At 37.7% G+C, this 16,823-nt stretch overlaps 1 protein-coding gene across 2 annotated transcripts in view; it reads left to right on the top strand.

The window, feature by feature from the left end:
- Positions 1–16,823, top strand: part of LOC115210238 (endoplasmic reticulum junction formation protein lunapark-A) — a 100,366-nt gene that overhangs the window by 71,580 nt on the left and 11,963 nt on the right. Inside the window, exons 6-8 of one of the 2 annotated variants that reach the window (XM_029778712.2) lie at positions 3,127–3,213; positions 3,822–3,852; positions 13,324–13,347. In XM_029778712.2, the coding sequence (XP_029634572.1) occupies positions 3,127–3,213; positions 3,822–3,852; positions 13,324–13,347 (142 nt within the window). The remainder of the gene's footprint in view (positions 1–3,126; positions 3,214–3,821; positions 3,853–13,323; positions 13,348–16,823) is intronic. The other variant, XM_029778713.2, reaches the window with a different exon arrangement.

Genomic DNA, 16,823 nt, shown 5'->3' with positions numbered 1-16,823 from the left:
ATTATATGTGTGTGTGTGTATTATATGTGTGTGTGTGTGTGTATTATGTGTGTGTGTGTGTGTATTATGTGTGTGTGTGTATTATATGTGTGTGTGTTTATGTATTATATGTGTGTGTGTGTATGTATTATATGTGTGTGTGTATGTATTATGTGTGTGTGTATGTATTATGTGTGTGTGTATGTATTATGTGTGTGTGTATGTATTATATGTGTGTGTGTATGTATTATATATGTGTGTGTGTATGTATTATATATGTGTGTGTGTATGTATTATATATGTGTGTGTGTATGTATTATATATGTGTGTGTGTATGTATTATATATGTGTGTGTATGTATTATATATGTGTGTGTGTATGTATTATATATGTGTGTGTGTATGTATTATATATGTGTGTGTGTATGTATTATATATGTGTGTGTGTATGTATTATATATGTGTGTGTGTATGTATTATGTGTGTGTGTGTGTGTATGTATTATATGTGTGTGTGTGTGTGTATGTATTATATGTGTATGTATGTATATATTTGTGTGTATATATATATATATATATATAAATATATATATATATATATATATATGTGTGTGTGTGTGTGTCAGGTGGTATCAAAAAGTTCCCAGACTAGTTCTGTAGCATGCCAACAGATGGCAGCATATGGTTGTGTATGCTGTGAGAGCTATCAGTGAGCTTCATGAGGCAGTGTGCTGAGTGACATTGCTATGTTTACTTTGCAAGTTGTGAAATCTGTGTTTTTGTCATCATGTGTATGCTGTAGTCTTCAATTTTGTCATGGACAAGAACTAAGAGCCAATGCGAAATTTTGTGTTACGCTTGGGAAGTCTGCTACAGAAACATTGAGCATTCTTCAGCAAGCGTACGGCGATGAGGCAATGGGTTGCATACAATGTTTTGAGTGGCAAGGTTGCTTCAAAAGCATATCTATACGGGGTGCAGTGAATAAATTGTCTAAATTATGCAAAAATGAAAATAACATTTACGCCGTGACTGCTGAGGACATGCGTAAGCTCACGAGAAATGAAGCCAGTATGCTCCGATGGATGTGTAATGTCGGTGTGCATGCTCGACAGAGTGTTAGTACCTTGAGAGAAATGTTGTACCTAAGAAGCATCAGTTGTGGTGTGCAATTGCGCTGGTATGGTCATGTGGCGAGAATGAATGAAGATAGGTGTGTGAGAAAGTGCCAATCCCTAGCAGTTGAGGGAACCCGTGGAAGAGGTAGACCCAGGAAAACTTGGGACGAGGTGGTGAAGCACGATCTTCGAACTTTAGGCCTCACTGAGGAAATGACCAGCGACCGAGACCTTTGGAAATATGCTGTACGTGAGAAGACCAGGCAGGACAAGTGAGCCCAGCCCACTTATGAATGCCTTTCCTCCCTTGGACACAAAGACCTGTTGAGGCAAGCGAAGTCGATATAGAACCTCATCCGATGACAGGCACCCATGCCAACCCCCTTTGCTTGCGAAGACATGTTGGGGCAAGCGAAATCGAAATCGAACTGAACCAGCCAGGATCCCTGGTCTGGTGGTACGTAAAAAGCACTATCCGACTCGTGGCCGATGCCAGCGCCGCCTCCACTGGCTTCCGTGCCGGTGGCACATAAAATACACCAATCCGACCGTGGCCGTTGCCAGCCTCGCCTGGCACCTGTGCAGGTGGCACGTAAAAAGCACCCACTACACTCACGGAGTGGTTGGCATTAGGAAGGGCATCCAGCTGTAGAAACATTGCCAGATAAGGCTGGAGCCTGGTGCAGCCTCCTGGCTTCCCAGATCCCCGGTCGAACCGTCCAACCCATGCTAGCATGGAGAATGGACGTTAAACGATGATGATCTCATTTTAACAGATATATTTACCAAAATTACATAAAAATATCTTGAAATACTAAAGACTAAATTCATTCAATAGAATCACCAGTATCTTCATGCACTACTTCCAGATGACTTCGGAATCTCCTGCAGCTCTTCTGGAAGGTCTCCTGGTTTAAGTTGGTGAATGCTACCATAATCCTTGCCTTCAGTTCATCTTTGGCATCACAAGGAATTTTGTTGATCTCTCATTCAACTGTGCCCCACACATAATGATCAAGGGAGTTGCAGTCTGGGTAGTTAGGTGGTCAGATGTTAGGGGTGACGTGGTTGCAGAAATTGTCTGAGGCTGTGTGGGAAGATGAATGGAAGCATTATGTTGTAATCACCAGTGATTACTCCAAACCCCATGATGTCCACTGGATGCTTGATTTTTATCACTCTTGATACAGGTTTTGGGAACCTGACAGCCAACAGTTGTTCTTTGGCTTCACCATTTGATCCTGGCAGAAATTTTTCTCATCTGAGAAAAACCAAAGCATGTTTGGTTGGAGGGGATGCTTGAGTTTGTTCAAAAGCTTCATAGTGTGATCTTCCCTCTTGTCCCTTATGGCTTGGGATAAAAATTGGCCCTTTCTCTTCTTGTATGAGGAATACTGAATGTCTTCATGCCCTACCTAGCTGATAAGAAACTCAGACACTCCCATGTCCCTGGCAATGTATCCGATTGACTTAGGGGGATCGTTGTCAATCATGGCCTGGATCTCACCAGCAAATTCAGTTGTATTTGTATCCGAATGATCAGAGTGAGTTTTCTGAGGTGCCGTATCTCCGTAATCACCATTAAGACTCATCCGACTCTCTCTGAATCTTCTGCACTCTCCTCAGATTGACCCAAACTCTGAAATATTTGTATTGGAGCTTCCAGCATGTCATTTCCAAACTTCTGGCAGAGTAAGTTGCATCATGGTGCTGCTTTTCTCACAGACGGTGTCCAACTGACCCTACTATACTGTGTAATCGACAAAATCAAAAACAAACAATGCACATGCGCGAAATTAAAAATATAAAGTGGCAACAATTTACTCATTGCACCCTGTATGTATGTATATATATATGTGTGTGTATCTGTGTTTCTTTAACTATGTATATATTCCTCGAATAACTTAATATCATTTTCAAACATTTTTGCCAATATTTATTACAATGAAATCTTATGATATGTTGTTATTGTTTATGGCTCTTGTAAAATACTCTTTTTAATCTCTAAACTTTCTTTTTATTGCATTTCAGCTTGAAGAGGTTCTAGAAAATGAAACTTACAAAGTAGCTAAAGAAATCTTTGATCGATTCGATCCTGCAAGATTTAAGAAGCTGGAAGTATGTATGATTGCCTTTTCTTTTACCTTTTGGCCTTGTTAACTTATCATGCCCTCTGTTCAACATATTTTCTTTGGTTGCTAGCTACTACTTTACTTTACTGTCTTCTTACTAGTAAGGGAGTTTCTTTAGGAAACAACTGCCTCATCTCTAGAATGTCATTCTTCCATTGCCTACAGAAAGTGAATGAATATGTTGCTTTCCAAGATGAAGCCAAATGCTGCTATTCTGGCCAAAATACTAAAATACTTTTTTTGCTATCCTAAAATATACCATATCTGTAAAATAGACTGGATGGTCACAGCTGGAATGCTTTTGATCAAGGATGTGTTTAATCAAGGTTGACTTGACTTAAAGCTAAACAACAACTAAATGATTGGGATGTGTGATAACTTTTAGATTCCAGCTTTAACTTGAGCTGATTTCAAACAAGCTGAGCAGTAATTAATAAATTAATTGGGAAATAGTATTTAGTGGAATCACATGACCTGTGAGTATGTAGAAAACAAATATAAATACAGGACGGATATGATAATACTGTACTTGTGATATCATTTTAAAAATTCTTTTTCTAATTATTTTAACCTTCTTTTTCTCATATATTCCAGAGTGATAAAACAACTCCTGAGCCCAAACCAGGTGAGTGAGCCATGTTTGGTCATTTTTTTTCTTTCTACTGTCATACTTTCTCTTAAACTGTCACATAGGTGGTTACAGCATGGCCAAATGGTTTAGGGGTTCAGATTGTAATCAGGAGGTCTTAGGTTCAGTTTCACAGCGTGGCATCTGCAAGTTCCTTTTATCATTGCTTGAGTCAACCCAAGCCTTGTAAATGAACTTGGACAGAAGCCTATTGGATGGATTGTAGCTTTTATTCAAAGGGACAACCTTGTCACATATTGTGTCATGGTGATACTGCTTGAGGATTACATGTGGTATTAACAATCTCTGTTAATTTTTATAAGGGACAAGAGCAGTGTCTGAAGTTAGAATAGAAGTCAATGAAAGGAGAAATATTTTTTAGTGATCAAGTATGATTGTTCTAGAGTTTGCTGATGGTTAATGCATCTCTCATGACTATAACTACATGGTTCTGGATTCAGTCTCACTGCATGGCAGTTTGAGCAAGTGTTTTCTACTGTTGCTCCATCTCTTTGTGAGTGGAGATGGTAGGTGGAAATTGAAAGATGTCTGCTGTGTGTGTGTGTGTGTGTGTCCTTATCTTGACAGTGCATGATAGTTATAAATGAGTGTCAATGTCATGCAAGCAATGTCATTTCTAACATTCTGCAAGAACATGTTTGGCCATGAACAAATATTACTTTGCTGGGAAACAGGTAAGGGATGGTGATAGGAAAGGGCATCCAGCCATAGAAAATTTGTCTCAAATAAACTCCTGAACTCTATTCGTGGAAAAAATGGATGTTAAATAAAGGTTCTTATGTTATTATCATTTACAAGGGGATACCCAAAAGTTACTGGGAATGTTCTCTGTGAGATAAGCCCACTGTAGTTCAGGCTTCTGCCACTAGAAGCAACTTGATGTGACCCTCAGGCATCAGTCTGCCGACTGACATTGTCCTGTTTAGTTGTACTGTCATGTGATGTGTCTTTGTTTTGCTGTGCTTCCACCATTTGTCAATTTTTACAATGGCTGAAACAAAGGAACTGTGTGCTTCTGTGAAATTCTGTTTTTTGCTGGGGCAAACAGCAGCTGAAACAGTTATCATGCTTCAAGCAGCTTACAAGGATGCTGCCTTGAGCAAAACACAAGTTTACAAGTGATTTCCATGCTTTAGGAATGGTCATTTGTTGCTTGAAACCAATCTCATTCAGGGCAACTGTTGACCTCCCGAAGGAATGAAAACATGAAAATTCATGAACTGATTTTAGAGGACGTCACTGAACAATTGATGAACTTTTTGACATGACTGGTGTATCCTGGAGCTCCTGCTAACGAATTTTGAGCAAGGCATTGTAAATGAAAAGAGTTGCAACAAAATTTGTTCCTTGCTTGCTCATGGAAGATCAAAAGCAATCATGACTGAATGCATGTCTTGAACTGAAAGAACAAATGGAAATTGATCCACACCTTTTTTCGAAGGTCCATCACTGGTGACGAAAGCTGATGCTATGGAATTTGCAGATGGGGAAGAGGTGTTGAAAGGCATCCCTTTGCATGAGTTCCAGCACTGCTTCGAATAGTGGAAAATGCACTTATACTGATGCATTGCCTCAAATGAAGAATACTTAGAAGGCAATAAAAGTCTAAACAAGTAAAACTAAGTGAATGAAATAATATTGCAAAATTTCAGTTTCTTTTGGGTACCCCCTTGTACTTGTTAGCATATTTACTTTCCTTATTGGTTAGCTAGAATAGAATGTTCTCTGTTATTGGTGTTGTGTGTGTTTTTTGTGCAAGACTGAATAAATGCAAGGAAAACTTCTTAGTATTTTGGGCCAGAAAAGCAGTATTTGGCATCATCTTGGAATGGAAGTTCCCTTTTATGTCATTGATTCCTGTTTAAAAAGAGTTTTATTACTCTTATTTGGTTAATTCTAACTTATTTTATTAACATCAAATGGATGGAATCTCAAATCCCAGTTCTCTATCGTTTGGGCATCTGCTTTATTAGAACTAACAGAAAATGTGATTGCAGTTCTTCTTGCAGGGGTCCGTCTTTAATGAAACTGTTATATTATTTTGTTCATGATCTTGAATATAAATACAGTGGAAGCCACTTATTATAATCACAGATAATGTTATCAACGAGTTCCAGTCACCAAACTTTGTGGGTCCCAAACTCTTTATTTGCTTAATGTTTTCAGCTGGCAATTGCTATCAAAAAGGCTTCGTCGCAAGGTGATCACAATAAACAGCTTTCACTGTACTTCCTTTCCTTTCCAAACTGTATTTTCAAGGATTTATGCTTGATCAATAGATTATCATCAGATTTTTCTTTCACAATAATAAATCCAGGCAATTTTGTGCAACAAGTAATGCTTATCATTTCACTTATCAGTGCACAATAAATTGCAATGTTGCTATTTGTTTCCATATGAATTTTAATTTATGTTTTCATGAAATACTTTTGAGCTCCATATTAACTGTAATGATCCACTTATTTGAAGCTCTTTGGCCATGGACAGTTATGCCACCCTCAGCTGTGACTATAAAATAAATAGTATAGGTTTATACAATCTGATTGTACCAGGGCTTTTTTAATTTTATTTTTAATGTAGAAAGTAACAGAATATTATCATGAGCACCATCCTATTGCAAGTCTTGAGACAGATGTGTCAGTAACAATTTCACTAGGTACTGTATGATGTAATGGTGTTGATTGGCTTGAGAAGGAAAGAAAAGTAATGAATGTATGTGTGTGTGTTTGTGTGTGGAAGGAAGGGAGGTTGAGAGAGAGAGAGATGGAAAGGCAGACAGTGAGAATATATATGTCTGACAGTTTGAAAATGCTAACTGGTAATGAGTTTAACATCAAACCTTGTAGATATTACTTATTGAACATAGCAGTGGAGTAGGGTGTCCATGTAGTAAAGATAAGCTTCCAAAAGTGTTTGGACTAGAGTAAAAAAAACAAATCATGGGAACGAATCAAGATGTTATGGAGGGGGAGAAGAATAGAGATATTTATTCAGAAAGAAGACTAAGATGTAATAAAAGTGACTGTTCAATAAATACTATAAAAGCTCTTTAAGTGTCTTGAGTAGAATATCGATTACATTAAAAAAAAAATAAGCAATAATGTTCAGTATTGATTTTAGAATAGTTTAACTTAGTTGAATTATACTGTACATCTTGAAATGACTTTATAGAGGAGTGGGGTGGGGTAGAAAATTTAAAAGAAAAGAAAAAGAAATAGATTGATGCAGGCGTGGCTGTATGTTAAGAAGTTTGCCTCTCAACCGCATGGTTCCAAGTTCAGTCCCACTATGTGACACCTTCTGCTATAGCCTCAGATTGGCCAAAGCTTTATGAATGGATTTGGTTGATAGAATCTGAAAGAAGCCCATCACATATACATATATATATGTATGTATGTATATATATATATATATATATATATATTCTAAGGCTAAAACAATGCAAACGCATTGTGACCAGCGATGTGTAACAACATCTGATGGTCTGGTCGGTCACGTGATATATATATATATGTGTATGTATATGTATGTGTATATATATATATATATATATATATATATATGTATATTTATGTATGTATGTTTAAGAAATCCATAAGCCAGGAAGATATATACTCATATATCTTGCGAGTGTGACCTAGGCATCACTGTCAGCAGTGATTTGCGTTGGTCAAAGCATATCTCTAAGATTGTCAGGAAGGCCGAGGGTGTCTTGGCATCACTCAGCAGGTCTTTTGTTAGCCGCTCTCCAGCCATCTATTTAAAACTGTATACAGCTATGGTACGACCACACTTGGAATTCGCATCATCAGTTTGGAACCCCTATCTTGCACAGAACATTGACCTCCTGGAATCTGTCCAGAGACGTGCAACCAAACGCATACCCTCCATCAGACACCTACCATATTCTGAGCGCCTTGTTTCCCTGGGCATGGATTCACTGAAGCTCCGGCGTTTGGCGACGGACTTGGTAAACACCCACAAAGTTATCAACCACCTCACCAACAACAACACTGAACATCTTTTTGATCTCCATGTGTCTAACACACGTGGACATGCCTACAAAGTCAGAAAACAATACAGCTCCCATGACTTTCGGAAACATTTTTTCACGCTCAGAGTTGCTGAAGCATGGAATAAACTGCCTGCGTCAGTTGTTGACTGCCATGACACTGCATCTTTTAAGGCCCTCATGCTTTCCGAAATCCGCCGAAACTACACCTGATTATATATACACTTTAGATGAGTTGTAGTGCACCTGAGCACTGTACACAATTATTATTATTATTATTATTATTTGTTTTTAGAGTGGGTGTATTAATCGAAGCATACGGTATTGTATATCCATTACAGCTGATCTTACCAATCGGTTTCGGACTAGGGGTTCAGTAGAATGTTAAGTATGCAACGTTTTGAAACATGAAGAATTTGTACCGGATTTATGCAGAGTTTTGAATTTTTTTTAAACATTTTTTTGCAATTGTCTGATAATGCAGACATAGACTTGCCCAAATGGATCAATAAATTAACATTGATTTTTTTTCACTGTTGTTACAATCATCTGAAATGGAACTGTCAAAGTGTAATATTCGAGCAATTTTGCTATTCAACTTCAAAAAAGGATGTAAAGCAGCTGAAACTGCTCGCAATATCAATGAAACATTTGTTGAGGAGATGACCAATGAGTGGTCAGTTCAAAAATAGTTTGAACAATTCTGCAATCGAGACCTGAGCTTCAAAGATCGTTAGCATAGTGGACACCCATCTGTCATTGATGACAGTCAGTTAAAGACTGTTACTGAGAAAGACCCATGTAAAATCACTTGAGAACTGACAAAAGAGCCTCAAGTTAGCCAGGAAGCTGCCTGTAACCATCTGCATGTGATTGGAAAATCAAAAATGCTCAACAAATGAGTACCACACGATTAGAATGAAAATCAGAAAATGTGCAGATATGAAATTTGCTCATCACTTCTCTGTAACCAGACCAATCCATTTCTCAACTGTTTTGTAACTTGTGATGAAAAGTGGATTCTGTACAATAATAAAAAGCATTCTTCGCAGTGGTTGGACCAAAATGTAGCACTGTAAACCTCCCTTAAACCCAAGCTCTTCAAAAAGAAGGTTATGGTGACCGGTGGAGTACTGCTGGACTCATCCACCATAACTTCTTAAAACCCGGAAAAACCATTACAGCAGAAACATATTATCTAAATGAAAGAAAAACTGCTACTCCTCCATCCCAGATTGGTCAACAAAAGAGGGACAATCATTCTTCATGACAATGCTGGACCACACATTTCACTAATGAGACTAGAAGTTAAGGGAATTTGGTTACGAAATTCTTCCCCACCCAGCTTATTTCCCAGACCTTTCTCCTAGTGACTACCACTTTTTCAAGCGCCTTGATAGTTTACTGTGAGAGAAGAAGTTCAAAAATTAAACCAATGCTGAAAGTGCATTTAAAGAGTTCATCAGCTCCAGAACTCCAAATGTTTATGTTACCAAAATAAACAAACTTGTAATTCATTGGCACAAATGTGTTGATTGTAATGGTTCTTACTTTGATGAATAAAATTCTGCTTTGTTGAAATATATTGTGATGAATTCCCTGTTTCAAAACGTTGCTTACTTTTACTCAGCCTGATAGCTCACTCCTGCTGTTTACAACAGTGCTTGGAAGGAAAGTGTGTAGCATGTGATCATTGCATTGACCATGACAGACAAAGTTGAGCAGAGAATCTGCATCAAATTTTACTAAAAGCTTGGCGATACCTGTTCAGAGGCCTACACAAAGTCTTCAAGAAGTTTTCATCATTCTTGACACAATCAAGATCTTGTGCAACTGAAAGCAGTTTTGGCACAAACTTGGCAGAAAAGTGTCTCATACCTAAATCTTCAGTGATGATGGGCTGAACTAAACTGTAATTAATCTGCACATCCTCTGATAAATCACGGATAGTAATTTGCTGATTTCCCCTCACAGTTGTTTGCACATCTGCAATGTTTTTCTCAGTTCTGCTAGTTGCGGGTCTCCCAGAACAGTCATCACTATCGACATTTTTCGGCCATCTTGGAAACGTGTGAACCACTTGTACACTTGTGGCTCATACATCTTTCTCTGTCATGGTCAATGCAATGATCACACACTACACACCTTCCTTCCAAGCACTGCTGTAAACAGTAGACATGAGCTAGAACGTTAAAACTTAGTGTGCATGCACAGCAGAGTTCAAAGTCAATCTGTACCAAGCAGCGTTACTCTACATGCTTCAGCTTTGTTACTATAGCAACAGTCCGGATACTTATTGATCAGACCTTATATATGTGTGTGTGTGTATGTATATGTATATATATATATATATATATGTGTGTGTGTGTGTGTGTGCATATGAGTGTTCATCTTGGTGTCTGTGTTTGTTGTCCATCACCACGTGTATTTCCGTCCCTGTAACTTAGCAGTTTGGCAAAAGAGACTGACAGAATAAGTACAAGGCTTAAAAAAATAACATTTGGATTGATTCACTCAGCTAAAGTTCTTCAAGGTGGTGCCCCAGCTTGGCCACAGTCTAATGACTGAAACAACTAAAAAGATAAAATAAATAAATAAATAAAAGATGCAGACAAGGTTGTGTGGCTAAAAAGTTTACTGTCTTCTGTTAGGGTGAGATTTTGGACCCAAGTAGAGCTGGCATTGTTCATGATGGATCTAAAGTATTATTAACATACTAATGTTGTTGTTCCTTTGTTGTTTGCCATTTGCACTGCTTACAGGTGCTCTAAATATGTGTGTGTGCTGTTCTGTATTCTGTTTTATAATTGCTTCATGTTTCTGGACTTATTTTGTGATCACCAAGTATTTTTGTCCTTTTAGTGTGAAGTACATTTACATGGTTAAAGTGTAAAGGTTGGGTGTATTTGAGGACTTCTTGTGTCACTAGTAAAAAGGGATGCAGTAGATTGAAATCAGGTTTCTGAATGATTCATAGCCAGGCTTCTGAGTGATTGATACCACAAAGTCCAGTCCTTGTTGCAATGTGTTAACTTGTGTGCCTCGAGGAGCCTGAGAGTTAAACCAGTGGAGCATAAGCTCCTTGTAGGACCGCCTGTGCTTGACAAATCAAAGGATAGAAATTGGGCTTATATGGACCACCTCTTACTGGAGGTAAAAATGGGCTTGCATAGGGCCATCACTCCCTACTTAGAAAACAAGTAAAGCTATACAAGCATTGCTAACAATTTAACCCTTTAGTGTTTAAAAACTGGTCATATCAGCCCCAAATATTCTGTTTTATGTTGAAAGTGGTCAGATCTGACCTCTCGTGCTTCCTGTACAATGTCATTGTAAAAATAAACTGTCACAATATTGAGATCTCAAAGCTACAAGATTATGCATGATTAAGTCAAAATATTGTGAATAAGTAAGCATTAAATTTTGACCGAGTAATCTGAATGTTAAAAGGTTAAATCTAAGAAGACCTGGGAGGCACAGCCCAGATTCGAGAACAGTGGACAAAAGTTGTTGTTGGCCAATGCTCCATAGGGAGTGTAGGGGCTTAACATGCTGTTCTAGGTGATTGATGTAAGGTTGAAGTAATTGTCTAATTGTGTCATGTCTCCTGCATGTGAGGCTACATGTATTGTCTGAAGAAATGTTGGGAGGCTGTGTGTGTATAGGTTAAAATGAGTGTGGAGAGGAAGGATGTTTGTGGTACTCATTTGGGAAATTGTAAATTCAAGACATGCTATTTTAGTAAATTTTTTGAGCAGAAAGCTAGTTTTCTAACCAACATGTTGAGTTCATCATCATCATCATCATTTAGCGTCCGTTTTCCATGCTAGCATGGGTTGGACGGTTCAACTGGGGTCTGTGAAGCCGGAAGGCTTCATCAGGCCCAGTCAGATCTGGCAGTGTTTCTATGGCTGGATGCCCTTCCTAACGCCAACCACTCCGTGAGTGTAGTGGGTGCTTTTTACGTGCCACCCGCACAGGTGCCAGACAGAGCTGGCAAACGGCCACGAACGGATGGTGCTTTTACGTGCCACCGGCATGGGGGCCAAGGCGAGGCTGGCAACAGACGCGAGGCTGCAGTAATTGTTAAAAGGATTTGTGGGAGGCTTCTTGTCAAAGTGGAATGGGTTAATCTTGCATTTTGTGTTCCTGTTGCTCAATGCGGGGGGTTTTTTTTGCAGCTGATTTTCAAGGAATGCTTGAAGACATTTTTTCGCTGGTGAAATGTGGTTGTGTTTTTTGAGCTTTGTAATTGTCACATGCAGAAGTGGCTGTCACTGATGATACTAATTACTTTGTTTAAAGTTTTCACTGCTTATTTTGTTGGTTTATGCGAGATACAAATTTTTGCCTCTTTCCAACTTTTCCTTGGTTCGTTTTCCTCATCATTTTCTTATTTAGCTGTTCGAAGCTGAGTTTTAATTATGCTGTGTTTAGTGTATTGTGTCTTTGGTTGTCCCTCAAAAATTGCTTATTCCTGGTGTAGGTTAAGACATCTATTTTGTATGGCACAGTTCACACTGCTTCTATATCACCATTTATTAAATATGTTACCTCAGAACATGCTTATTGGATTTGATTAGAAGGAAATAATCAAATTTTCAGTAGATTATCTCTTGTTTATTTTCATGTTATAATTGTTGGGTTAAGAAGTGAGAAGAGCTTCTAAAGAATTATAAGCTTAAAAACAACTCAGCTTCAGCTGGAGATTTCATTTAAGGTCCATATTGGGGGCAGTTAAGGGTGCATAATAACATATCAACTGAGAATTGCATCTAATAATCTTGCAGTGACCTTATGCAAGAAATTCTTTTCTACTGCACCTTTTGGCAACAGTATGATTCCAAAAACATCAACATAAGTATTCTGTTGATCAGCAGGAGTCTTTAGAGATAGCTTTCCAATATTTTGAGTTCTAATGTACATTATGTGATTTTAAAAATCTACCACAAAATATTGGTTTCAATTTTTGGCCAGTTTATTATTTATTTTTGGTTTTCTTTTTCATATGTTTACCTGTTGTGATTTCTGAACTAAAAGAATGACCAACTTTCTCATACTTAAATCTCTGTTTCTTAAAAATATCCTATTTCCTTGTTAGTAATTCTGTTTGATGTGGCATTAGTCTAAAAGTCTGTTTTCAAACAACAGTAATTTGCCAGTTAGTTGAAACAGTTGGCACTTCTTTGCTGGAAGTGTTTTTTTGTTTTTTAGAAAGAAAATTCTTCTTACCTTACTAACTCCAACTGAAATTAGAAAAGATTGGAGTGAAAAGACTGGGGTCCCAACAAACCCCAAGATTCTTTCTTTGGTGACACACTAGTGTTGATAATAAACAGTCATTGGTAGGGTTTTGTGTATAACTGCTTTGTTTTCCAATCATTGTCATCTAAAGAGGCAGCAGTTTTCATTGTCTTTCATTTATTCTTCTCCAGCCAAGGATCATACTGTAGATGAAGGTATGTAACAAAGACTCATTCTACTACCAGAAATGTTTGACTTTTTTCCCTAAAATTCTAATAGGATTTCTTTTTCTTTCAGAACTGAATCCCTAATCTGTAACTAAGCCTAATATTCTGTAAGGCATGTTGATGTAACTGCATACTGACAGTTACACTTTCCTTTCAACTCAAAATATTTTGTCTTAAAAACAACAGGATATTAACCCTTTTGATACTACTCCACCTGAAACCATACCTTGATTTGTACTTTAAATTAAAGCCTTTTACTGTGTGCCAGTCATTAGATCAATAATGAACAATTTGGTCTTTGTATTAGAAACCTCTGAATTTGTGAATATTTTCAAAATTAATTGTAGCATGTAGACAGTGTGTTTTAATATAACAAGAGTCTCAAAAGGGTTAATATAACACGAGACTATTAACAATTCATCTACTTTACTAACCTTCTTCTCGCCTGTTGTTGCACATACTCTATCACTCTGACACCTTTTATAAACATTTATTTTAAAATTTAATTTAAAGTACCAAACTTTTTATTGATCTATTAAAGGTAAGCTAAGTTTGGATTTTTTTTCTTTCTTATTTCACTATCTTTTTATGGCTTACTCAAAAAGGGAACTTTACTGCTTCTGATCTTTTGGTCAGCTTCTATCATACCTAGTGACAAGCCCTCAATGGAGATCTGAATCCTCTAACAAATATAAGGGATGATGTATCAAGTAGCAACATGTTGTGGTATTTAATTATTCTCAGACATGAGACCTGGTCTAACTCCAAATTGCAACATACATATGTGTATTATATGATATCACTTCAAACTATTAATAAAACCAATACAGAATAAAGAACTTTTATTCTTGGCCTATTACGTCTATAGTGCCAGTGTAAAGGGGTTAGCAGTAGGAAGAGTATTCAGTTGTGATAGTCTTGCATGATATACAACGATAACAAATATTCTTATATACCAGGGCAAGGTATCTTAGACAAACAGTAGAGAGAAGAACTTTCTCTGTGTAACTAAAGATACATTCAAGAGTAACATCCTCAACAGAGACTTTCTTTTTAATATACAGACAGATGGAATATACAGTGTCCCAGTATTAGGAGTATGAAAGGGAACTTAGTTGAAAATGTAAAAATAGATGAATCAGTTATTGAAGCTGCATCTCTGGAAAATGTTCCGGAAGATCTGTTGTGTTTAGCTGAAAAGTAACATATTCATTTTTTTTTGTTTTTTGTTTTTCCACTTGCTGGATCTTGTGGAATGAACATTTTCAATGGCCTTTGTAGCCCCTCTCCCCAGGTTGGTGAGATTGATGCTATGAATGTTCATCTTGAATCTTTGTAAATTAATATTGGTGGGAAATATTATAAGCCAGGAAAGGTGGCTGACATTGCTGCTGTATATGTTTGATATGTTAAACAAAAAGTACGAGTTTATTTCATGGGTGTCATTACTGCCAACTAAGGCAGTAATTTAAGACAATTTCAACTACTTAATTGGGTCTTTTTAGATAAGTAAACTAAGAGCAGTGTTAGTAATTAATGTGGCTTTAGCAGCAAACACCTTTGTGCACATCTACTCACTTGCAAACATATGTATTTGTTCATTTGCTCTCTTATTTAATGTTCATTTTCCTCTGCTAGCATGGCTTGGATGGAAATGTGTTTGAAGCAGAATTTCATTGGTCTTCAAAAGTACTGAAACTGGTCATAAATCCAACAAGGAATGTAAACATCATTTGCTGTTTCACTTAAGTGAAACTATGGGATGTCAGCATTTATACACACACACACACACACACACACACACACAACACACACACACACTCACACTCACAGAGTGGAAGTCATTTGAGCGGATAGCACTGAATCCACTTTTCAGAACAATCAGCTATAAACCCAGTGGAACAACAGAGTTTGAAACAACCAGAAACCAACTGCATTTTAGGTTTCTTTTATATAAGTTTACCTTCTCCTAGAAGGAAATTTTAACAAGAACTAGGGCACCATTGGTCCACATGTTATTAACTCAGAGCTGGGACCCTAACAGGTGCTATAACTCTGGGTCATAGATCTGGGAACAAAAGTGGCTAAGAGGTGGTTCCACACTCCTCAAAGCCCTGGAACTCCTGTACCAGGCCTCCACTACCAGATGCAGTTTATATTTACACACACACACACACACACACTTATGCACATGCATGCATGTGTGCACACAATATTCATATGATAGGTTTCCTACAGTTTCATCTACCAAATTCACTCACATGGCATTGGTCAAATGTTTTACTTAGAAAGAAGTTAGGACTTTGGGAAGTGGCCACACTTTATACAAAGAAAGAAAGTAATTGGGAATGCTGTATGGTGTTCCCAAAATAAACTATGGATGCACAGGGTGTGTAAGGTGTGGGTCACATGTCCACTGATGGAAGGTAGCTGCTGAGGGTAGTTAGCAGTAATAACATCCATGAAATGAACACTTTTAAATGCTCAAAAGGCTCTGTAGTTGTAGTTGACAGCTTCCCTCTATGTCATTTAATTAGCAATGAAGTTCAGTGCTATGACAGCAAAGTAGTCAGAGTAAGAATGGATTAGAAAAAATTTAATGAGCTATTACCTCTGACAACAACAAAAGGGACTCTGTTTCCAGGCGAAGGATAAATAGTATAAATTGCAATGTTGCATGGCAACAAAACCAGGGCATTGCATCCTGAGATTGTGCGAACTGGAAAGAAATGAGGCAAGCATGCTTTGCCCGATGTATAATGTTAGTGTGCATGAGCAACAGAGCACAGACGATCTCAGAGAAAAACTGCGTTCAATCGAAGCATGCTCCCACAAGCTTTCTCTGGAGTTTTCATATATCCGGCAACACAGCTTCATTTTACATTCCCTTCCTTCCACCTGCCTATTTATCAATCTGTATCTTGGTGGACTTGTAGTAGTCTTGAAAGAATTAGCTAAAAGGTTTTGTAAACTGTATATAAGGTGCAGGAGTGGCTGTGTGGTAAGTAGCTTGCTTGCTAACCACATGGTTCTGGGTTCAGTCCCACTGTGTGACACCTTGGGCAAGTGTCTTCTACTATAGCCTTGGGCTGACCAAAGCCTTGTGAATGGATTTGGTAGACGGAAACTGAAAGAAGCCCATCATATATATATATGTGTGTGTGTATGTGTGTCTATGTTTGTCCCCCAACATTGCTTGACAACTGATGCTGGTGTGTTTACGTCCCCGTAACTTAGCAGTTCGGCAAAAGAGACTGATGGAATAAGTCCTGGAATCAATTTGCTTGACTAAAGGTGGTGCTTCAACATGGCTGCAGTCAAATGACTGAAATGAATAAAAGAATATTTATGCCAATAATGGGTCTCTAGTTTAAGCTATGTCAGTGTTTTTATTCTTGATGACACTGTATATGTGTTATATTTATATAACTATAATGTGTGTCTGTATGTGTGCATATAAATAT

The sequence above is a fragment of the Octopus sinensis genome, linkage group LG4 (genome assembly GCF_006345805.1).
Source record: "Octopus sinensis linkage group LG4, ASM634580v1, whole genome shotgun sequence".
Lineage (NCBI taxonomy): Eukaryota > Metazoa > Mollusca > Cephalopoda > Octopoda > Octopodidae > Octopus > Octopus sinensis.
This window is presented reverse-complemented; position numbering and strand designations above follow the sequence as displayed.